The sequence below is a fragment of the Nerophis ophidion genome, linkage group LG20 (assembly GCF_033978795.1).
Source record: "Nerophis ophidion isolate RoL-2023_Sa linkage group LG20, RoL_Noph_v1.0, whole genome shotgun sequence".
Lineage (NCBI taxonomy): Eukaryota > Metazoa > Chordata > Actinopteri > Syngnathiformes > Syngnathidae > Nerophis > Nerophis ophidion.
Genome location: NC_084630.1, coordinates 12,425,431 through 12,446,388, shown reverse-complemented (window position 1 = coordinate 12,446,388; position 20,958 = coordinate 12,425,431). Strand labels below are relative to the sequence as shown.

Here is a 20,958-nt window from a genome sequence, read left to right as displayed (position 1 = left end):
GAAAACAATGCACAGAGCAATCACTAAAGTAGTCGCTGTGCACATCCAAATCGGACAGCTGGTACCCGCGTGTGCTGCTGCAAATCTCTTGGCAATTGTAATGCATATAATCATCAATATGGTGATATATTACATGCGCAATGATTTGTAAATTGTTTCTAACATCAGTACACACTAACAAGGAGCCCACGATACTTTGTGGAAAAGCCTGTGTTTATCAACTTACTAAAATTATATAACAATCTCTATGTTATTTATTTGCATACAATGTATAATACTGAATTTTTTCAAATGTTCACTTTATTGGTGTGATTGATCTGTAATAATTTTCAAAGATTATTGGTGTATTTATTGATTTATTGGAATGTATTTACATGCAATGTGTAATGCTACATTTTCATTTACAGAAATCTTTTTTCAAGACAGAAGTTTTAAGTTTGCACTTTATTAATGTCAATGTCATCTCTGTCATTCATTGGTTTCTTTAAAAAGTAGGGAAAACAATTGTTGACCTTATTTTTTGTGAAAAAATCGGATATTGTATTTTTAGGCCATATCGCCCAGGCGATATATCAAACGTATCACAGTTGGAGAATCGTTGCTTTAGTATATCAGTATGTGGAATTAAATTATGGAATGGATTGAACAAACAAATCGGACATCCTATCTTTCTGTGTGAACGTAGCCATAGTCTGAATTGAATACTTTGCATTCTAATTTATTGAGCTGAACTTGCATTGTTTTTTGTGACAACGTTCTCCTGATATTGTTTCTTCTCTCATAGTTGGGCGAAATGGATCAGGAAAAAGTAACTTTTTCTATGGTAAGTGAGCCCCCATGAAATGTTTCTGAACAACAACGTACCGGAAGTCAGTTCTTTCATTTGGAGGCAACTGTTGACTCTTTTTTTGTTGTCCTTATCCTTCTCAGCCATTCAGTTTGTGCTCAGTGATGAGTTCAGCCATCTTCGACCTGAACAGCGCTTGGCCTTGCTCCATGTAAGTACCTGCAAGCTCTGTCACAATTTTTAACATTAATTTGTATAAGTAAGTCAATTATATCCCTCCATGATGTATCTGTAGGAGGGAACTGGGCCTCGTGTTATTTCTGCATTTGTGGAAATTATATTTGACAACTCTGACAACCGTCTACCGGTAAGACAGACAAAAGTTTTGTGTTGTTTTTGCCTGCTTGTGCAGTCAACGAATTATATAAAGTCTATCGTACAAATTCAAGTCAGAAATGTATCACTGTTTGGGTTAGACAATTTCTCCTTAAGATCTAATTTGCATAGTTAGTTCCTTCCTTAAACTCAAAACCTTACACATTATATGATGTATCACAACATAACATTGCCATATGATATTAAGATATTAATTAAGGAAACACCATTTTTTTTTTCAAGCCATTGCAGATAACTTTCTGCATCTCAAGGCTGAAATCTTGTTTATTATAACTATTATTTTTTACATTTTGAATTCACTGTAGTATGTGCACATCTGGAGGTAAGAAAGACCCAAATGAGGTAGGGCAGGGGCAATTTGTCAATAGGGAAGTAACGATAAATGGCATAATAATGAACCGCAGTAAAACTTCCCACGGTTAGTATTCTCGTTTTAAATTAAAATTATTGCAAAAAAGTGATTGATAACACTTTGATAAACTCACACGCTGTTGAAACAGCTCATTAACTGGAAAAGCAAACTAATGCTAGCTAGCTTGAATGCTTACATAAATAAAATATTTCCCCTTTAAAAGCATTTCACAATCAAAACTTGTATAAACACTTTACTGTTTGAGCAACTAAGATATTCAATTGTGCACATAAAACCCTACAGGCTGCGCTCTCTTAGACAGAGAGATATTGAAGCAATATGACAACATGAAGTGAATTTGCGTGGTGTCACTGTCGGACCTGACACATTCAAAACCGTTGTTTTCCTTTAGCATGAAAATAAACACTAAACTTACAAATTAGAACGGAAGAAGATAAACCTACTCAAAAACATTCAAATAAAAAGTTGTCATTGTCATCGGTGATGTACAGTAAATATGTTGACGTTGCATATTTTGCGTCACGAAAAGATGGGTGACGCACAGAGATAAATAAATCACCAGTGGTGATCCCTTTATTCAGCCACTGATTATTGTTCGCCAATTCGCCACGGCAAAATATAAAACTGAAAATGAGGGTATTTTATTTGAAATTGTATACATGGATACATACGGTATAGCCCAGTCGTCGGCAAACCCAAAATGTTGAAAGAGCCGTACTGGACCAAAAATACCAAAGAAAAATCTGTCCGGAGCCGGAAAAAATTAAATCTCTACATAAGTCTTACAATGACGGCAACACATGATGTTGAAAGTTAATATTTATTTTACACATTTTTGCAACATTGGAATACATTAGTAAAACGAAGGCTTTTCAGAGGGTGAGATTACTCCTGAAAAATACGGGCTTACAATTGCCAAGGGTATCCATGTGTGTCAAGTTAAAGGAAACGGCAGGCTGTCTTTTTCTAATGGATTTATTACAATCTTTGCAAGCTGGGTAACATTTGCTGCGGTCTATAAGGGAGACAAACAACTGTCAGAAATGCAGCCAAAATTATATATTAGAATATAATATAAACTACTTAATTGATCCCTAGGATAAATTCAGCATCACAGTTCACTCACAACAGACAATAAACATTTAGGTATTTTTACATGTGAATAATACAGATAGTCTTTTATACAGCATTATTCACAGTTGAATAACATCAATAGTCTATTATACAGCATTATTCACATGTGAATAATGTAAGTACAGTCTATTATACATTTAAGAAAAGTCAAAAAGGAACATAAGCATTATACGGTCTGATGGCTGTCGGTATGGACATCCTGTGTTGTTCCATGTTGAATTTTGGGAATCTGAGCCTTCCACTGAATGTGCTCATTCTATCTGCCAGGTTCGAGTGTAGTGGGTGGGAGGTGTTGCTAGACTTCTCTCTGACACCACCGCCAGAGAGTCTAGCTCCACTCCCACCACGTTACGGGCCTTCCTTACCAGCTTGTCCAGCCTGTTTTTGCGTCCCCCTCTCTCAGTACGCTAGGGCTGCAACTAACGATTATTTTGATAGTGGATTAGATTACGATTATTTTAACAATTTGTCCACTAATCGGATAATAAAGCGAACACATATTTATTTAATGTTTCATCGACTTCTAAATGCTGCTCATTCAGCTGTTCCAAAAATTTTAATGCCTATTAAAATGTTGTCCATTTAAAAGAAATAAAAGGCTAAGTGCTAAAAAAAAACACAGTACTTTTTAGAGGCTGTATAGTACTGAATATGATTCATTAGTATCGCCGTATAGTACCAAATATGATTCATTAGTATCGCGGTACTGTACTAATACTGGTATACCGTACAACCCGAGCTGAAACACACGGCTATTCCTGCTTCACACCACAGTCCATCTGACGCAGCCCTTAAAATAGAGTTGCGCAATTATGGCCAAAATAATAATTCCAATGTATTCATTAATATTGAAATCATGATTAATAATCAAGATTATTCACAACGTTATGTAAACATTTTTTATTGCACTTATTATTTTAAACATCTGTGAACTTGGCTTTAATTTCTAAATGAAACTTAAAAGTAAATCATCAGTATTAACTAAAATGTACAAAAGACAAAGGGGTGACTTAATAATAAATATGCCATTGCGGAGTGTGCTCAGTTTGTGCAAACAAGTGAAAAAATAAGATTATGCACAAAAGGCACACATTACAAAGAATGCAGTGTACTTCTCAGAGTATATAATTGTAGGACACATTTCTTGAGCCTAATAAAACATTACATACTGTGTTTTGCCGTGTCTTTTAGCGGTGAATGAAAATGGGGTCTCTAGGTGCATGATTGAAATTACAGTAGTTTTAGTCTGTATTTTTTGTAGCTGTTAGTCAGGGATTAGCTTGTGTGGCAGGCTCTGCGAGCAAACACAATTCTATTTGTAGTGTTAGCTTTATGTCGCTGGCAAACGAGCAAAACCTTGCCATATATGGGGATATCACAAATAAGAAAAACGTCAAATTGAACAAATTCCTAACAGTTCAATTAGGGGAAAAGGCAAGATTGTTTTATAAATATCTTCGCCATACCTTCATGGTTTAAAATTTTTGGGACTTATACAGATCCCAAATACAGAACAGGCACCAATAGGTAAGAAAAGTTTGTTTTGCATAAATGGTTCCCTTTAAAGCAGAACCAGACAACGAGCAGTCTAAAAATAATGATAATCAGTTTTAAAAAGTGTCATGTAGGTGCACACGCAAGTGTAAACAAAATAGTTCAAGAGAATTGCAATGTCAATTCTAAGCAAGAAAAATCGTGACTCATTATTATTTTTTTAATGCAGCTATAATACATTAATAGCAAGTTGTACCAAAAAAATATGGTTATTGCATTAGTTTATTTCGCACATGCATACAGTTACAATATGGTACGTATTTCCAGTTTCTCGGCCCTATATTTTCGAAAAGAAGTAGGAAGCAGCAGCAGTTTATTTGATCCTACCCTCTTTTCGTTTTACAGCAATTTCTAACATCTTTTGTTGTAATTATTGTTTTTATTAAGTTCTCAGGAATGAAAGTTATTTGTAAGATCAAACAAGTTAAATCATTTATCTAAATTGTCACCGTCACAGTGTGTTGTCCTACTTCCTATTACTTTTTTTCATTAAAGGCATGTTCCCTAAATTGGAAAATCAATTTGGTGTAAAAAAATATGATCACAAGCAGCCATTTGTGATTGTGTCGACCCCCCCAGATTGACAAAGAGGAAGTCTCCCTTCGTCGTGTCATCGGCGCAAAGAAGGACCAGTATTTTTTGGACAAGAAGATGGTGACGTAAGTGTTACTGCATAACAACTGGCCATGTCCTTGTAATCACAGGATATAGTGAGTCAGTGATTTCATGTAATCACATGTTTGATGGTGTCTGTGATTGGTGCAGTAAGAATGACGTGATGAACCTTCTGGAAAGTGCTGGCTTCTCCCGCTGCAACCCCTACTACATTGTCAAGCAGGGCAAGGTGATCAAACTTGAACGTGTATCATAAGTGTTGTTACCTCGTCAAAATCAATAACAGTCAATAAGTCATCAGATGTGAGATTCGATAAAATAATGATAGGCACAACATTTGTAATGTTGCACTTGACAAATCTTTATCATATCTGACCCAGATCAACCAAATGGCCACCGCTCCTGACTCCCAGCGTCTGAAACTATTGAGAGAGGTAGCAGGAACACGAGTGTATGATGAACGCAAAGAGGAGAGTATTTCACTCATGAAAGAAACAGGTGGGTTCCAAGCCATGATATAACGACACACTATCTCCCATTGTGTTGCTTTGGTGGAGGGAGGGGGGGGGGGTCAGATTGACAATACTGGAGGCAAAATAAGACAAGCAGTAGAAAATGGATGAATGGAAAATAAGCTGTTTTGACACAATCCAATTTTGTCACCAATAAAAATGACAATATACTGTACTTCCTTAGATAATTATGCCACTTAATCAGTTACCCTGTTTGTGTCCCTTTTAGCAGTAAATAATAATAATAATGATTGTGTTCATCAGAGGGAAAGAGGGAAAAAATCAATGAACTGTTAAAGTACATTGAGGAGCGTCTGCACACTCTGGAAGATGAGAAAGAGGAACTTGCTCAATACCAAAAGTGGGACAAGATGAGAAGGGCCCTTGAGTACACCATCTACAACCAAGAGCTCAATGAAACCCGTGCTAAACTGGACGAGGTAATTGTTGTTAAAATATTACCGCCATTCCAGATCACTTCTATAGTTTTTTCCTTGCTTATTTGAATATTTAGAAGTCATCAAAATTACAACATATAATATTTTTGTGTTGTGTTTTCTTCAGCTGTCCTCCAAGAGAGAGACGTGTGGGGATAAATCCAGACAGTTACGTGATGCTCAGCAAGATGCCAGAGACAAAGTAGAGGTAAAAAAATAAATAGAAACTACTTTAATGTAACCGTGTAAGTTAATTGATGTCCTTCCCATTCCATTCCTGTTTTTCCTTTTGAGGTAGTGACAATTTACCAAAACTTTGTACATGTGTGTCTCAATTTATAAATATGTTTTTAATAGTTGGTATTGTATGCAGAAATGTTGTGCCAGCAACTTTGTGTCAGTGTTTGTACGAATAGATAAATATTATCAGGTTCCTAATGTTTAAATTGTTTAAAATATGTCCCCTGGGGTAGCTTGTCAGAAAATAACCGAGAACTGCTGAATTAACCAATCAACAAACTCTCATTGGGTCTATTTCATACTCTTTTGAGTTTAAAGAAGTTTTAAACAGTAGGGGAGAGAAAAACCATGCCAAATGTTTGCTTTGTTGGGTTGGTGGCAGAAGCCTCTAACGCTGGCAGTCCTACAACCATCTGGTAGTGCTCTTAACAAGTTTTTTTTATCGTGATCAATGTTTTAAATGCTTTTTACAAAGTTGTTAAAATTATACAGAAAAACTTTACTGCTTGGTAAATAACAAACGTATGATATAATCCTATTTTGTGAACGATACTCAAGCCTTACAAAAAACACTACTGACAATTTTTTGGGCACATTAATTTATAATAATGGAGTGCCTTCCTAAAAAGTCAACTGAAGTTAAACTCATATGAATGAATTGAATAGCAATAACTGCTCCTCTAACTGCCCTTGTGTAGGAGACAGAGCGTGTTGTACGAGAATTAAAATCCAAGATCTCGGCCATGAAGGAAGAGAGGGAGCAATTGTCGGCTGAGCGCCAGGAGCAGATTAAACAGAGGACCAAACTAGAGCTGAAGGCCAAGGACCTGCAGGATGAGCTGGCAGGCAACAGCGAACAGAGGGTATGGAAGCCTCCCATCTGCGTCACTGTGCTCACTATCAACACTCGCTTCCCTTGCATCGCTGCATGTGTACCCCTTACTCACAGCCCCATCATCTGCACAATTGTTCAGCTTTTTATTTGTTTGCCTCAGCTACAATTGCTTCTAGACATTTGTCTTTGTTATTCCAATGAGATATCTCGGTAATTAGATTATGTAACAAATTTCCTGGCATCTAATTGTATTCTTTAATGATAACCATCTACGCTCGTAATGAAATCAAATCAGTTCTTTTAAAAAGGCTCTTCTTGTGTTGCTATTTGTGATTTAAGAGACCGAAGCAGCATCCTGCTTAATCAAACTATACGTCTTTTACTGGCATGGGTTTATGTTTGCAGAGCTGGTATGACTCACTGTCCGTATGGTCTCATATTTACAGTGTACTTGTGTGCACGTGTGAGTATGACGAGCATACACAGCAGCTTTATTGGCTTCGTTTTTGTGAACACCATGATGGGTCCCAGGCAGACTGCTGGCTTAGAATCTGCCAAATGTTATTGGAGCAAATGGAAAAGTTCCAGCACCATCTGTAGCCTTAATGATTATTTGAGGGTTGACCAACTTAATGTATCACTTTTCTCAGTCTACAAAGATTCTATTTTCAGCATTTGATAGTCATGTGAAGCTAGAAGAAAGCGTGCAAAGCCAAAGGCAAACCATTATTTCAGTCTTACTGCTTTTGAATTGTAGCTGCATCGTTTAAAATACCGCAACATATATTGACAGATTGTGCAGTGAACTCATCCTGATTCATACTGCTCAATAGCCAGACATGCATGTGAGATATTGTTTTCATGATTACTCTTTTTCCCTTTTTCTTTAATTCATTATTTAACTTGTGTTGTAAACGATGCACTCCACTAGAAACGCCTTTTGAAAGAGCGTCAGAAGTTGCTGGAGAAAATCGAGGAGAAACAAAAAGAACTACAGGAGACGGAGCCAAAATTCAATATGGTGAAAGAAAAAGAAGAGCGGGGTATCTCCAGGTAGAGATGACTCACTCACAGCTTTAGTTCCCCAAGCAACTGGGGAGCAGCCCTAGTTTCAAGAGTTAGTCATCTTATTTAATTGTATTTTGACAGTGGCAGTGGGAGGTCATTAGGTGGGTGCATAATGTTATTATATACACTTAGATCTATAAATACACTCCTGTACCTTCTGATATTTTAATGGAAAAATATATTTTCTACATGCCAAGGCTTTTTTCTAGTAGATTACCATTGGAGAACATGGACATTCTTGATTTCAAATGACTACCAATTGTCAACATGATAATACATTTGTTGTTATTACGTTTGACTTACAATATAATCAATCAGTAAATTCTGTTTGGTGAGATGTTTTGCCTGACAATATTTTCTAGACTGGCCCAGGCTACTCAAGAGAGGACAGACTTGTATGCCAAGCAGGGACGTGGCAGTCAGTTCACCTCCAAAGAGGAAAGGGATAAATGGATAAAGAAAGAGCTGAAGTCGCTAGACCAGGCCATTAATGATAAAAAAAGGCAGATTGCAGCCATCAACAAAGATCTGGAGGACACAGAGACCAACAAAGAGAAAAACTTGGAACAGTATAGTGTAAGTATATTGTAGAAATAGTACTTTTTATAGCAACAGCATGTTGTAAAAATGTCCAGCGAAAATAACACATTATATCAACAGGTGGAGGGGGGTATAGAATAACTTTACCACAAATACTTCTTTCCATTTCTTTTTTAAATATAAGGAGTGCAACAATACGTTGTCACAACGATCCAATTCAGAGTTTGTGGTGGCCGGTGTGATTCAGAGACTAAATGTATTTTTAGAACGATACAATCTGAAACGATTCAGTAACTTATTTAGCAAAAAAAAAAAAGGATGTGATTGTAAAATAAATATTTGATACTACGCTCTGTAAGTGAAGTTTCCTACATTCCTTTTATATCTTGTAATGGAGTTGGATATAAATGAATTATGGACACAAGCAAGTAAACACAAAAATAACGGCCAATGCATTCACATCATATGTGAATAAAATGCAACCAACACTTCAGGCTGAATTAACAAGAGGAAATATATTCTGCTCACATTTTCAACATTCAAGCAACTTTCAATAAAAGTATAGTAACCAACCTTTTAAGAGTAAATTTTCCTGCTAAATAAACTTCCCCGACCCGGCCATACGGTATTTGTCCTCCACCCCGGCGTTGCTGATTAAGAACCGCGTGCCAATTGTGCGGAAGCATGCGTTCCCTATCATTCCTATTGATGGTGTTGGCCCCTCGCTTCCTAATTGTCATAGCCTCCTTGATAAATTTCTTCTATTATTTTTGCCTATGTACATTTTCATGTTGTTACGAAAATGGGTGCCTGGCCATAATTTGCTACGCTGTCACTTCTGTTGTCGATCGTGTATTTTTTGGGCTTAAAATTGAGGCATTATGTTATCGTGTCGTTTTTGTTTTGGATTTTGCAATTGTGCTGTAGCTGAGTTTTTGTGTTGTAATTTATTAAAATATAGTCTTGTGATGTTTGCGTTTGTTCTAACCTTTTTCGGCTACCGTAGGTATCCGCCATTGTTTTGATGACGCCACAGATGGCCAGACAGACTTAACGGTTAACGTCCTTATTGTTAAAAGTGCTATACTTCATATTAAATTATCCGTTCTTAATTCTAACATTTTCCTTTTTAAAGTATCGATAAAATCAATCGATTTAAACAATTTTGGCTCGATACAATATATCGGTCATATCAAATATGAATATGTAATGTTTATTTTTTCCTTACAAAATAAATCAATGAATAAACAAATGAATATTTTTGCCTTGCCACACTTTAATTTGTCTCTGCAGAAACTTGATCAAGATCTAAACGAGGTCAAGACCCGAGTTGAGGAGCTGGACAAAAAGTACTATGAAGTGAAGAACCGGAAAGACGAGCTGCAGAGTGAAAGAAAGTAAGTATCTTGTCTTAAATTGTTGTATAATTCAAAAGACAAAACCGTTAAAAATGGAGACACTGGGTGAAAACATGCTATAGTAACTGCATTTTTAGAGGCACATAATTATAAATCATCCATAGCTAGTATTTTGTAATACAACAATTTACTATTTTTTTGTTTTGTTCTGCAATAAGACCCTTATGTCTGTTTTGGAACAATACATTAATGTACTTCGTTGTGTCTTTATCTAGCTTCCACACTAGTGTTTTACACTTACTTCCTTGATATGCCTTTACCCCTGATTGGCCTTTCAGTATCCTTGCTTTAGGTTTGACATAAGTGTAACAATGTGCGATATTGTGTGTCTGCCCAGCTACCTGTGGCGTGAGGAGAATGCAGAGCAGCAAGCCCTGGCAGCCAAACGTGAGGACCTGGAGAAGAAACAGCAGCTCCTTCGAGCAGCCACCGGCAAGGTCTTTATGTGACTTGCATAACAGCTCTACAGGGTTTTGCGCCTGTAGCGCTCCTTTCTCGACACGCATCTTTTAAACCTTTTCAAATGCACGAACATTTGAAGGCATCGGGTGTAATTGGCAAATGGCAAAAAAATCTAACGGCACAATGTCACAATAGTTATTAAATGTAATCATTAATCCCCCTTAATACAGACTTCAAATTTGTCTTGCTGCCTTATTCAGTTACTCTAATTACCCTGCGTACAGGCCAGCCTAATCTGTCGAATATTGACTGAACAAAAAAAGATGCCATGTGATTTCATGGACAAACTCCCTGTTGCGACTTACCCATATTGTTTCTGCTTTTAAACTACCCATCCTTTTGTCACATTTTTAATATAAATGTATCAATATTATTTTCCCTCCAGGCTATCCTGAATGGCAGCGACAGCATCAACAAAGTCCTTGAACATTTTCGCCGCAAGGGCATCAACCAGCACGTGATCAATGGTTACCACGGCATTGTCATGAATAACTTCGAGTGTGAGCCTGCCTTTTACACTTGTGTGGAGGTGACTGCTGGTACCAGGTGGGGATTGCTTTTGTCCTTATTTTTGTCTTTCTTTATATTCTTTAGAAAACAACACCTCATCGGGTATAACTATAACAATATCTGTTTTATGAAGCCTTCATTCATTAGGTCAGGGGTCGGCAACCCAAAATGTTGAAAACGCCATATTGGTCCAAAAAAGTAGCCACAAATTATTAAAAGCCTTTTGCCTTATGACAGCAACAAATGTAGTGCAAATGATTAAAACTTATGACGGCAACGTATGATGTAGTGCAAATAATTAAGCATTATATATGCCTTATAATGAAAGCAACATATGATACGTCTTAGCTGGAACACTCTCATCTGTGAAGCAGATGTGGTATTTGGAATTTATGCAGTTCATGTTTGAGAATATCTGCTTGCACAGGTATTTGTTTATGTTTGCAATAGCCACCGGCTTGACACCATGCTGAAAGAACGTGTATCGCAGGCTGACTCAAATCTTCATTGACAGATATGTTGAAATGTTAAATTTATTCTGGACATTTTTACAACATTGGAAAACATTAGTAAAATGGAGGATTCTCAGAGGGTAAGATAACTCCTGGTAATTACTGCCTTGAGTTACAAATGTATAGAAAGGGATAGCATTCTACTATGCCTTTGAAAAATAATTGATCATGCACAATATTCGATGCACTTAATATAATTGAGTCTTGTCTCTTTTTTCAATGTTTTATTTTGTATTGCATGTTTTCATGTTTAGACTCTTCTACCACATCGTGGAGACGGATGAAGTCAGCACCAAAATATTGATGGAGTTCAACAAGATGAATTTGCCTGGAGAAGTCACATTCCTGCCGCTAAGCAAGCTGGATGTCAGGGACACTGCCTACCCGGAGACCAATGTAAGCATTATTATAGTTTTACCAATGTAAGCATTATTATAGTTTTACTGTTCTCATGGTAATTTTTTAGGCATATGATTGACATAAAAATGACTAAAGTACTTTTGTTGTTACAAAATGTCTATTAAACACGATCTTGCCATTAAATCCTATTTGACCCTATCGTATGTAGTGCATTTACCCCATATTTATACGCTCTTGTATTTCTATCATATCAGGATGCCATTCCGATGATCAGCAAGCTGCGATACAGCACCAACTTTGACAAGGCCTTTAAGCATGTGTTTGGGAAGACCCTGATATGCCGCAGCATGGAAGTTTCAACACAACTGGCCAGAGCATTCACCATGGACTGTATCACGCTAGAAGGTAATGTTTACATCACTTCCACGATGGGGGAGGATTCCCTTGTCCTAGAAAACCTAATTGACCAATTTTCCTGAAAAAAGTTAAATGTCCAAAAATTAAGGCTACTGGATTACTGATGTGACCAAAAGCACACTCTACGGCGGTAAAATAAGTGGTAAAAGGTAAACAGAGTACGGAAAAAAATAATTTTATTGATTTTATATTGCAATTGTTCTTTATATTTATTATTACTATTTTACTTGTGGTTTATTTGTTAGTTATTTATATATTTAAATATTTTTCAAGTAATTGGTCGTGTTATCAATCGTGATTACAATATCAATCAAAATAATCGTGATTATTTTTGCCATAATCCTCCAGCCCTATATTTTAGTATTTGGCGGGATTTTTCTTCTTGGAATTGCAAATGTATGTGAAATCTACTATCAATGAGACTAGACAGTCATTTTCAGCTAATTATTTTAAACGCTAAATAAAAAAATTATAGTAACACATGTGGACACACATAAGTGTACGGCACCGGTACTTGTAACGTGAACAGCACCTACTACTCTTATCTGAAAATATATTAATCCTGACCTGACTTGAGCGATTTAATATAATCATGTGCATGCATGCCTGTTGTCACCTTACCTTCACATAACACTTGTTTGTTGTCGTGGGGCGTTTTGTAGTCGTCACAACGCCCCATGTTAACAGCCAATCAAAATATCTATTTTTAGTTGGAACAGGGCTGCAACCCAGTGCTTCCAATTTATTTTGTAGTTAGATTTGGAGATTTTTCAAAACTTGCTAAGGTAGTTGCGCCAAGGCACAACTCTAACCCCCATGTCGCTAGTATTGGTCCGCCCATGTAAGTTTTCCCGTGACCACAGGTTCATATCTGCTCTGCTAAGTACGTACAGTAATAGTGGGTGCAACGTATGTACAATGTATGACGTGATAACTTGTCTCTGTGGTGGCTGAAAAATTACTTGGAATGGAAAAAGTCCTGGAAAATAATTTTGTGGCTGTGCCAGCAACTTGAGGGTTCCAGGTTGGATTCAAGCTTCTGACATCCTCGTCACACCCCTCATGTTCTTGGGCAAGACACTTTACCTCCACCTGCTCCCATTGCAGCCCACACTGGTTTAAATGTAGCTTGAAGTAAATAATGGGTTTCACTTTGTAAAGTGCTTTGATTCACTAGAGAAAAAGCGCTATGTAAATATAATTTACTTCACAACACTGTTGGAGAGTATTGATGTGATGGTCATAAAAACAAATGAAAATGATTAAAGTTCAGAAGAAAATTACTACAAAAATGGCGCCTGATTAAATTGTGTTGTTTTATAGAAGAGCATTGCCTGTATTATCTTTCTCAGGTTTGTAAGAAATTGACATTTGTGTGACCTTGTAGGTGACCAGGAAATATAATTTACTTCACAACACTGTTGGAGAGTAATGACGTGATGGTCATAAAAACAAATGAAAATGATTAAAGTTCAGAAGAAAATTACTACAAAAATGGCGCCTGATTAAATTGTGTTGTTTTATAGAAGAGCATATACCTCCACCTGCTCCCATTGCCACCCACACTGGTTTAAATGTAGCTTGAAGTAAATAATGGGTTTCACTTTGTAAAGTGCTTTGATTCACTAGAGAAAAAGCGCTATGTAAATATAATTTACTTCACAACACTGTTGGAGAGTAATGATGTGATGGTCATAAAAATAAATGAAAATGATTAAAGTTCAGAAGAAAATTACTACAAAAATGGCGCCTGATTAAATTGTGTTGTTTTATAGAAGAGCATTGCCTGTATTATCTTTCTCAGGTTTGTAAGAAATTGACATTTGTGTGACCTTGTAGGTGACCAGGAAATATAATTTACTTCACAACACTGTTGGAGAGTTATGACGTGATGGTCATAAAAACAAATGAAAATGATTAAAGTTCAGAAGAAAATTACTACAAAAATGGCGCCTGATTAAATTGTGTTGTTTTATAGAAGAGCATTGCCTGTATTATCTTTCTCAGGTTTGTAAGAAATTGACATTTGTGTGACCTTGTAGGTGACCAGGTGAGTCACCGTGGAGCCTTAACAGGCGGCTATTACGATACCAGAAAGTCTCGCCTGGAGTTGCAAAAAGACATGAGGAAGGCTGAGGAAGAGCTGGGTGAGCTGGAGGCCAAGCTCAATGAAAATCTGCGCAGGAACATTGAACATATCCTTTTTTGTTGGTACAGCTCATCCTTATTTTTCAGACAGGTAGTTTTGCTTTCCTAAATTTTGAACTGCCCCTTGAATAGTGTTCTATAGGGACTTGTCCTCCAATGTGCTCTTGTACCTGCAGTCTAGAACTTAAACTGCTGCACTTCCGCTGGCCTTTACTTTTAAAAAATGGTTGACCTTTTATATTATGTAACTTACTGACAGATTCTGAAAGAGAGTTGAAGCAGGTAAAGGATTAGGAAATGTCATATTTGACAAAATTTCATTACTTATTGGTGTCAAAGCCGGACTGTACATTAACAAAAGTGAAGACAGGTTTTATGTTGCATACTAAATATTTTTGAAGACAGTCACTCTTGCTTAGGCCTAATGTTCCATTTGTTGTGGTAAATCGGGTAACGCACGTGTATGTGCGCACATCTCCTGGTCATGTATATGTGCACGTCGGCAGGTAAAAAAGGACCAATCAGCAGGTGGCGTGACCTCATCCTTCTCTACCGCAGTGGTGAGTCACAGTTGACCTAAATTATTTAAAAGCCTATTGTGGTCCACTCTGCACCGTTGATGAGCATGAGATTACACTGATTCATCCAACCCGTCACTTATTTAGGTTTTGCTGAGAGCACAGCAAACTTAAAAGCGGGGATATTCGACTACATATTGAAGAGGGCTGCAGTTTCCAGAGCTGAAAGGCTCGGGTCGGACGTACACAATCTCATCAAAATTTGGATCTTTCATTGGAAAGTCCCCCTGAAGGTTATGTTCCATTGAGACTTATTCCATACATTGTTGTTCAGTCGCTGTTGAAAGTCTGACTTTCGTTTTTTTTTTTTTTTTGGTCGAATGTGCTATTTTTTGGTTGGATGAGTAGTTTTCTACCAGGCCCACTTCTCCTTCATTGTGGCACATATGGTGGGAGTTCTGCATACATACACAACCCTCGTTAGATTGGTTTCTTCAAGCCTATTTGGGTGATGTTTGGTGTGCCAAATGACAAGCTTTGGCGGGCTGGATTTTGCCCACCAGCCTCCAGTTGAATAGACCTACTTTAGAGGAACTCATGCTAATATTGTTTAACACCTCAAAACCTAATTCTTTTAGCCTTGTTTACGTAGTGTAATTGTGTTTGGTTCAGTGTGCCAATCACATTTTGCACTTATTTCAATATCTTGTTTACAGTAAGGGTAATGTGAACAAGACTACACTACTTCTATATAAATCAATTAATCCACCAGCTCATTGATTTGCCTGTTAATAGAGTTCATTGAAACCTCCAAGTGGATTGTAGCAGTCATGACCAATCAATAGTGCTGTCGATTCAATTAACGGTACCGACGGCTGAATTTGTTAAGCCTTGTTTTCTTTCATTTGTATTTCAATGCCATTTGTTTTCAGTCTATTTGTTTTAATCTATGTTGCACACAATTATGTCATGTAGTTTCACTAATTCTAAAGTATTTTTTTAAAAAACCCACCAGTAAACACTTCTCTATTGTGACAACTTCCTTAACATCTGCTTCCACGTATCAACAATGAGATCGACCAACTGATGAACCAGATGCAGCAGATTGAGACCCAACAGAGGAAGTTCAAGGCTTCCCGGGATAGTATTCTTTCTGAGATGAAGATGCTGAAAGAGAAGAGGCAACAATCTGAGAAGACGTTCATGCCAAAGGTGACCAAGTGTTAAATATTTTCTCTGTTTTTCATTGACTACAGAATTAGCACCAATTGGGGATGCAACGATTAACTGGCTGACTAATAACCACGATTACAATTGACACATTAGCTTAAAAATGGCAGCAGGACGAAGCAGCAAATTGTTCCAACCCCAAAAATGACGTATGACGGCAGCATGGAAACATTTTTGGGAGACAAATGATGCCATTGAAGACGATGGCTCATCTATTTGCAAAGCTTGCCAAAAAAAGTTGCGGCTATCAAGTCTTAATACGCCCAACATGGTGCGTTGTTTGCGGGATCTCCAGTAAGACATAAGAACAGCTTTAAATATGTTAGTTGCAAGTTACTTAATGAAGAATCAAGTTGGTTGGGAATTACATACAAATGTGTCACTTACAATCAGCAACGTAGCGTAGAATCAGTTCAGTGTAAACAAACAGTAACAGGTAACCCTGTCACGGTCTTCAATCAGTGACCATTACGTGTTAGATTGCTGATTCCTGTCTGTGTTGACTAAACTACTGTATAGGCATTGTAAGTTAAAAATATAGTGTTAAACACTAACATAACACAAGGATGTTTATAGAGCAAATGTTACTTTTAATTGCAAGAGAGAAAGACTTTTTGTGTATATTATTTTGTACTGTTACGTTATTTGAATGTCTGCGAGTTTGTATTTTTTATTGTGAAAATAATTAAGGCTTAATAATTGTGAAACCGTGATTATTACTCAGACTGTAAACGTACAGTCAAAATCTGTAATCGTTGCATCACTAGCACCAATACTTTTATGTTCACGCATCATATTTTCTCCTGTACAATCTACTGATGTTTTTTTTTTTTTTTCTGTGTTTGTTACAGCAACGGAGTCTTCAAAGTCTAGAGGCCAGCCTTCACGCCATGGAGTCCACTAGAGAGTCACTAAAGGCTGAGCTAGGGACAGATCTGCTTGCTCAGCTCAGCTTGGAGGACCAGAGGCGAGTGGATGACCTTAATGATGAGATCCGACAGCTTCAGCAGGTGAGGAGTTAGCTGACTCACTCATTCTTCATTCTAGTTAAACACAGACGTTTTGACAGTCATAACTGCAGCACCAAGCCTCTGAAGTTTGTGTAACTAGTAAATGCATTTAATTCATGCTGATGCTGTTGGTGGGATACCAAGTCATTTTCATGCAAAAATAAATGTGTATATGTAAATATTTTTAGATGCCCTGATACGGTTTTGTAGTATCCTCATCATTTTACTTGTTTCTTCTCCATTGTCCACTTCTTTCTTGTGCTTCTGTAAGTGCGTTTAAATGACCCGGGTGAGGTGAAGGGAGCAGCAGGCAGCTGTGTGGGGGAGGTTCCTGTGATCTTTTTTTTTTCGTCTGCCAGTTTCTTTCAGCTCTCACCTGAATAAACTTAGTCATCCCCACTTGTGTTACACAATGACTTCGCCCACAAAACATGGATCCCTTCGTGTGTGCTTCTGCAGTATTAGCACTTGCATGTATTGGTCATTGGTCATAATTTAGATTTTACAGTTACGGTAAAAGTTACGACATTTTCCATGACTTCAAATTGGGGTCAGTACACAGAGGAGTTGCTATTACGTTGGTGACCCAATAAATATGTAACATTGTTTCATTCACCCACAGGACAACAGACAGTTGCTGAATGAGAGAATTAAGTTGGAGGGAATCATGACCAGAGTGGAGACGTATCTTAATGAAAATTTGCGGAAGCGTCTCGATCAAGTGGAGCAGGTACTGTGTTCCTTCAATGTCTTGTCAAATCTCTATTTTTTATTGTATGCTTTGTTGATATTCTGTTTGTGCTTCACTAAAGTAGGCTTACTACAAGATATCCATAACCATGCTAATTACATTGTAATTTTTTTTTAACCTGGGAATCTTTGGGCATCACACGATTCGATTCTTGAGGGTAACGGTCCAATTCAGAATCGATTCCCGATTCAAAACAATTCCAATTTATAATCAATACGTTTTTAATAACATTGGGTGCCATTTCTATGATACAGCCTTGACACAATTTTGTATTACCGTACTTATCTGTACAGCAAATATGGGCATCCACATCAACAATATGATTTGCCTGGCTGGAAAGAACAGATTTAATAAGAAATTAAATTAAGAATAATTTAATTATTACAATTAAGAATAATTACAAATAAGAATCGCAACTCAATTGAAAACCTTTTTTTTTTCACACCCATAACATTTTTTTTACTAATTACATTTTTTTTACTAATCGATACACACTTGAACAATTCCTTAACTGATGACACAGGAAACACTGCTGTCTTCTTATTAAACACTGGGAATTAATACATGTGTATTTGCACAGAAAGCGGGGAATTGAGAGCCAAGGCTCAAGTGGTCACTAGAACCACTGTTAAAAGGCCAGGTGTAAACCTGTGTATTCATTTGTACTCGCTTGTGGTCTGATCAACCCAAATACATGTTAATGTGTGCTCTGGACAGAGCTCTGACTTTTAATGAGGAGGGAATTACAAATACTCTTTTTGATGTGTTTTGATTTGCATTACAGGAACTAAATGAGTTGCGAGAGACTGAAGGAGGCACAGTGCTCACGGCCACAACATCTGAGCTGGATGGCATCAACAAAAGAGTCAAGGATACACTAGCCCGATCAGAAGGTATGGTCACACTCGACTTGCAGTGCATGAAGGTGGCTAAGTTGATAAGACATTGATCAATCAGTATAATAAAAGTACAAGTTTAGTTACTTTGCTATTATTTTTATACTATTGTGTTGTATTACATTGCTATGTGCAGTGGTTTTTGGCTGTCAAGTGGTTTTAAACGCCAACCAAAGTGTGTTCAAACCGTTATTTATATATTTAGATTTTCTTTGGTTTATCATGTAACCTTTTAAGGTGTATTTAGCTATTTAACATCCGGTATATGAGAATCAAAGACAACACAATCAAATCTGATGACTCATCAACTACCCATTTGTCGTCCCCCAGATTTGGACACTTTGATTGACAAGACAGAGGTGGAGATCAAGGACCACATTAAGAGCATGGACCGCTGGAAGAACGTAGAGAAGGAGCAAAACGATGCAATCAACCATGACACCAAGGAACTGGAGAAGATGACCAATCGGCAGGGCATGCTGCTTAAGAAGAAGGAAGAGTGCATGAAGAAAATTCGAGAGTTGGGCTCGCTGCCTCAGGAGGCGTTTGAGAAGTACCAGACCCTCACACTCAAACAGGTGCCAAACACACATCCACCTCTTCTGGTCTGAGTCAATATATCTTAGGCTATGTTAACAATGTTTTATAAATATCACATTGACATTTTTGACTCATTTTAGCTGCTTGATATTTCTGATTTTAATTTACAAAATTTTTAGGATGTTGTCACATTAGTAAACAAGATAAAGGTTGTTCACATACCCCTAATATTTAATGTTTTATCATTTACACTTCATGTTGTAGTGTCATCAAGGTCTAAAGTTTCCCTTAGATAGCCACTATATACCTTGCGGTGGGGGTGTGGTCAATACCGTATCATCATATATGACATGATCACTATGATTTCCAATGATGCATATATTTTCTACAAAAATGTTTTAGGTATATTTTAAAACAAATATTAGTGTTATTACTATATATATTCTGGACCATAGGGCGCACCAGATTATAAGGGACACTGCCGATGAGCAGGTCTATTTAGGTCTTTTTTCATACAAAAGGCTCACCGGATTATAAGGCGCAATAAAGGCGACATGTTATGATTTTTTTCTAAATTTAAAACATTTCCTTGTGGTGTAAATAACATGTAATAGTGGTTCCTTGGTCAAAATGTTGCATAGATTGTTTGTTTTTAGAGACCATCTTCAAGTTGCTTTCTGACAGTCGCTTCAGGATGCGCCGTTTTGTAGGCGGTCTTATTCACGTGGCTCACCTTGGACAGCGTCTTCTCCCCGTCATCTTTGTTGTAGCGGTGGGTGTAGCGTGCAAGAACGGGAGTTGAAGAAGTGTCAAAAGATGGCGCTAACTGTTTTAAAAACATTCAGACTTCACTCAAATAAACAACAGAGCAGCATCTTCTCATCGGTGGATCACTAGTGCAACAAGGCCACAAATGTGGACCCGGAAATCCGTCCAACCAGAACTCTAATAACTAAAGTTTTTTTGGATAAATTATGTCAACCCACTATACTGGTAGTTTTTAGCGAAATATAAGTTAGAACTTTACGCTACTTTATATTACAAATGGCAACAACAGAGGGTGAATGCCCCATAACAAGAAAATAGTGAAAAAAAAGAAGCTTATCGACTACGGCATCGGCATGGACTACACTGGTGTATGTTTGCACATTTTCAGGACTTATGCAGAGCTCAAATACACATCAGCAGGTACCAGAAGGTGAGAAAAGTTGGTTTTGCAGAATATTGTGAAACAAAATGCCAGATAATAATGGGTGCCATTTTGCAGTTCTTATACAAACACCATAGTTATACCTGTATCTCGGACTACGGTAGCCGTAATGGGCCAACATTCCATCAAGCGGTGCGGCTTCAAAGTCATACTAGAGCATTTTGACAGATTTTGAGTGCCGTGTGTAATCTTCTTTATTTTCTATAGAACATTTAAAGTTTTGATGGGGTTTACTGGTGTCATATTGCAGTCTACACGTATCTCTTATGTGTGACTATCATTTACTGGTCACACTTATCATTACACCATGTTTCAAATAAAATTGCTTCGAGGTCAGTAAGCACAACCAGAATTATTCCATACATTAGGCGGACCGGGTTATAAGACGCGCTGTCGATTTTCTAGAAAATTAAAGGATTTTAAGTGCAACTTATAGTCGGAAAAATACAGAAGTTGTCAATAATACAATTATTATTAATAATAAT

The 20,958-nt window shown here is 37.2% G+C and overlaps 1 protein-coding gene across 2 annotated transcripts in view; it reads left to right on the top strand.

Moving 5' to 3' along the window:
• smc3 (structural maintenance of chromosomes 3) overlaps positions 1-20,958 on the top strand; it is a 49,669-nt gene that overhangs the window by 13,207 nt on the left and 15,504 nt on the right. For both annotated transcript variants that reach the window (XM_061880487.1, XM_061880486.1), the window contains exons 3-24: positions 785-823; positions 931-998; positions 1,083-1,154; positions 4,824-4,903; positions 5,010-5,088; positions 5,240-5,357; positions 5,636-5,811; positions 5,936-6,016; positions 6,747-6,911; positions 7,815-7,936; positions 8,314-8,527; positions 9,785-9,888; positions 10,247-10,346; positions 10,757-10,917; positions 11,648-11,789; positions 12,008-12,158; positions 14,213-14,365; positions 15,897-16,048; positions 16,918-17,076; positions 17,699-17,806; positions 18,612-18,720; positions 19,054-19,301. In XM_061880487.1, coding sequence (XP_061736471.1) covers positions 785-823; positions 931-998; positions 1,083-1,154; positions 4,824-4,903; positions 5,010-5,088; positions 5,240-5,357; positions 5,636-5,811; positions 5,936-6,016; positions 6,747-6,911; positions 7,815-7,936; positions 8,314-8,527; positions 9,785-9,888; positions 10,247-10,346; positions 10,757-10,917; positions 11,648-11,789; positions 12,008-12,158; positions 14,213-14,365; positions 15,897-16,048; positions 16,918-17,076; positions 17,699-17,806; positions 18,612-18,720; positions 19,054-19,301 — 2,801 coding nt within the window. The remainder of the gene's footprint in view (positions 1-784; positions 824-930; positions 999-1,082; positions 1,155-4,823; positions 4,904-5,009; positions 5,089-5,239; positions 5,358-5,635; positions 5,812-5,935; positions 6,017-6,746; positions 6,912-7,814; positions 7,937-8,313; positions 8,528-9,784; positions 9,889-10,246; positions 10,347-10,756; positions 10,918-11,647; positions 11,790-12,007; positions 12,159-14,212; positions 14,366-15,896; positions 16,049-16,917; positions 17,077-17,698; positions 17,807-18,611; positions 18,721-19,053; positions 19,302-20,958) is intronic.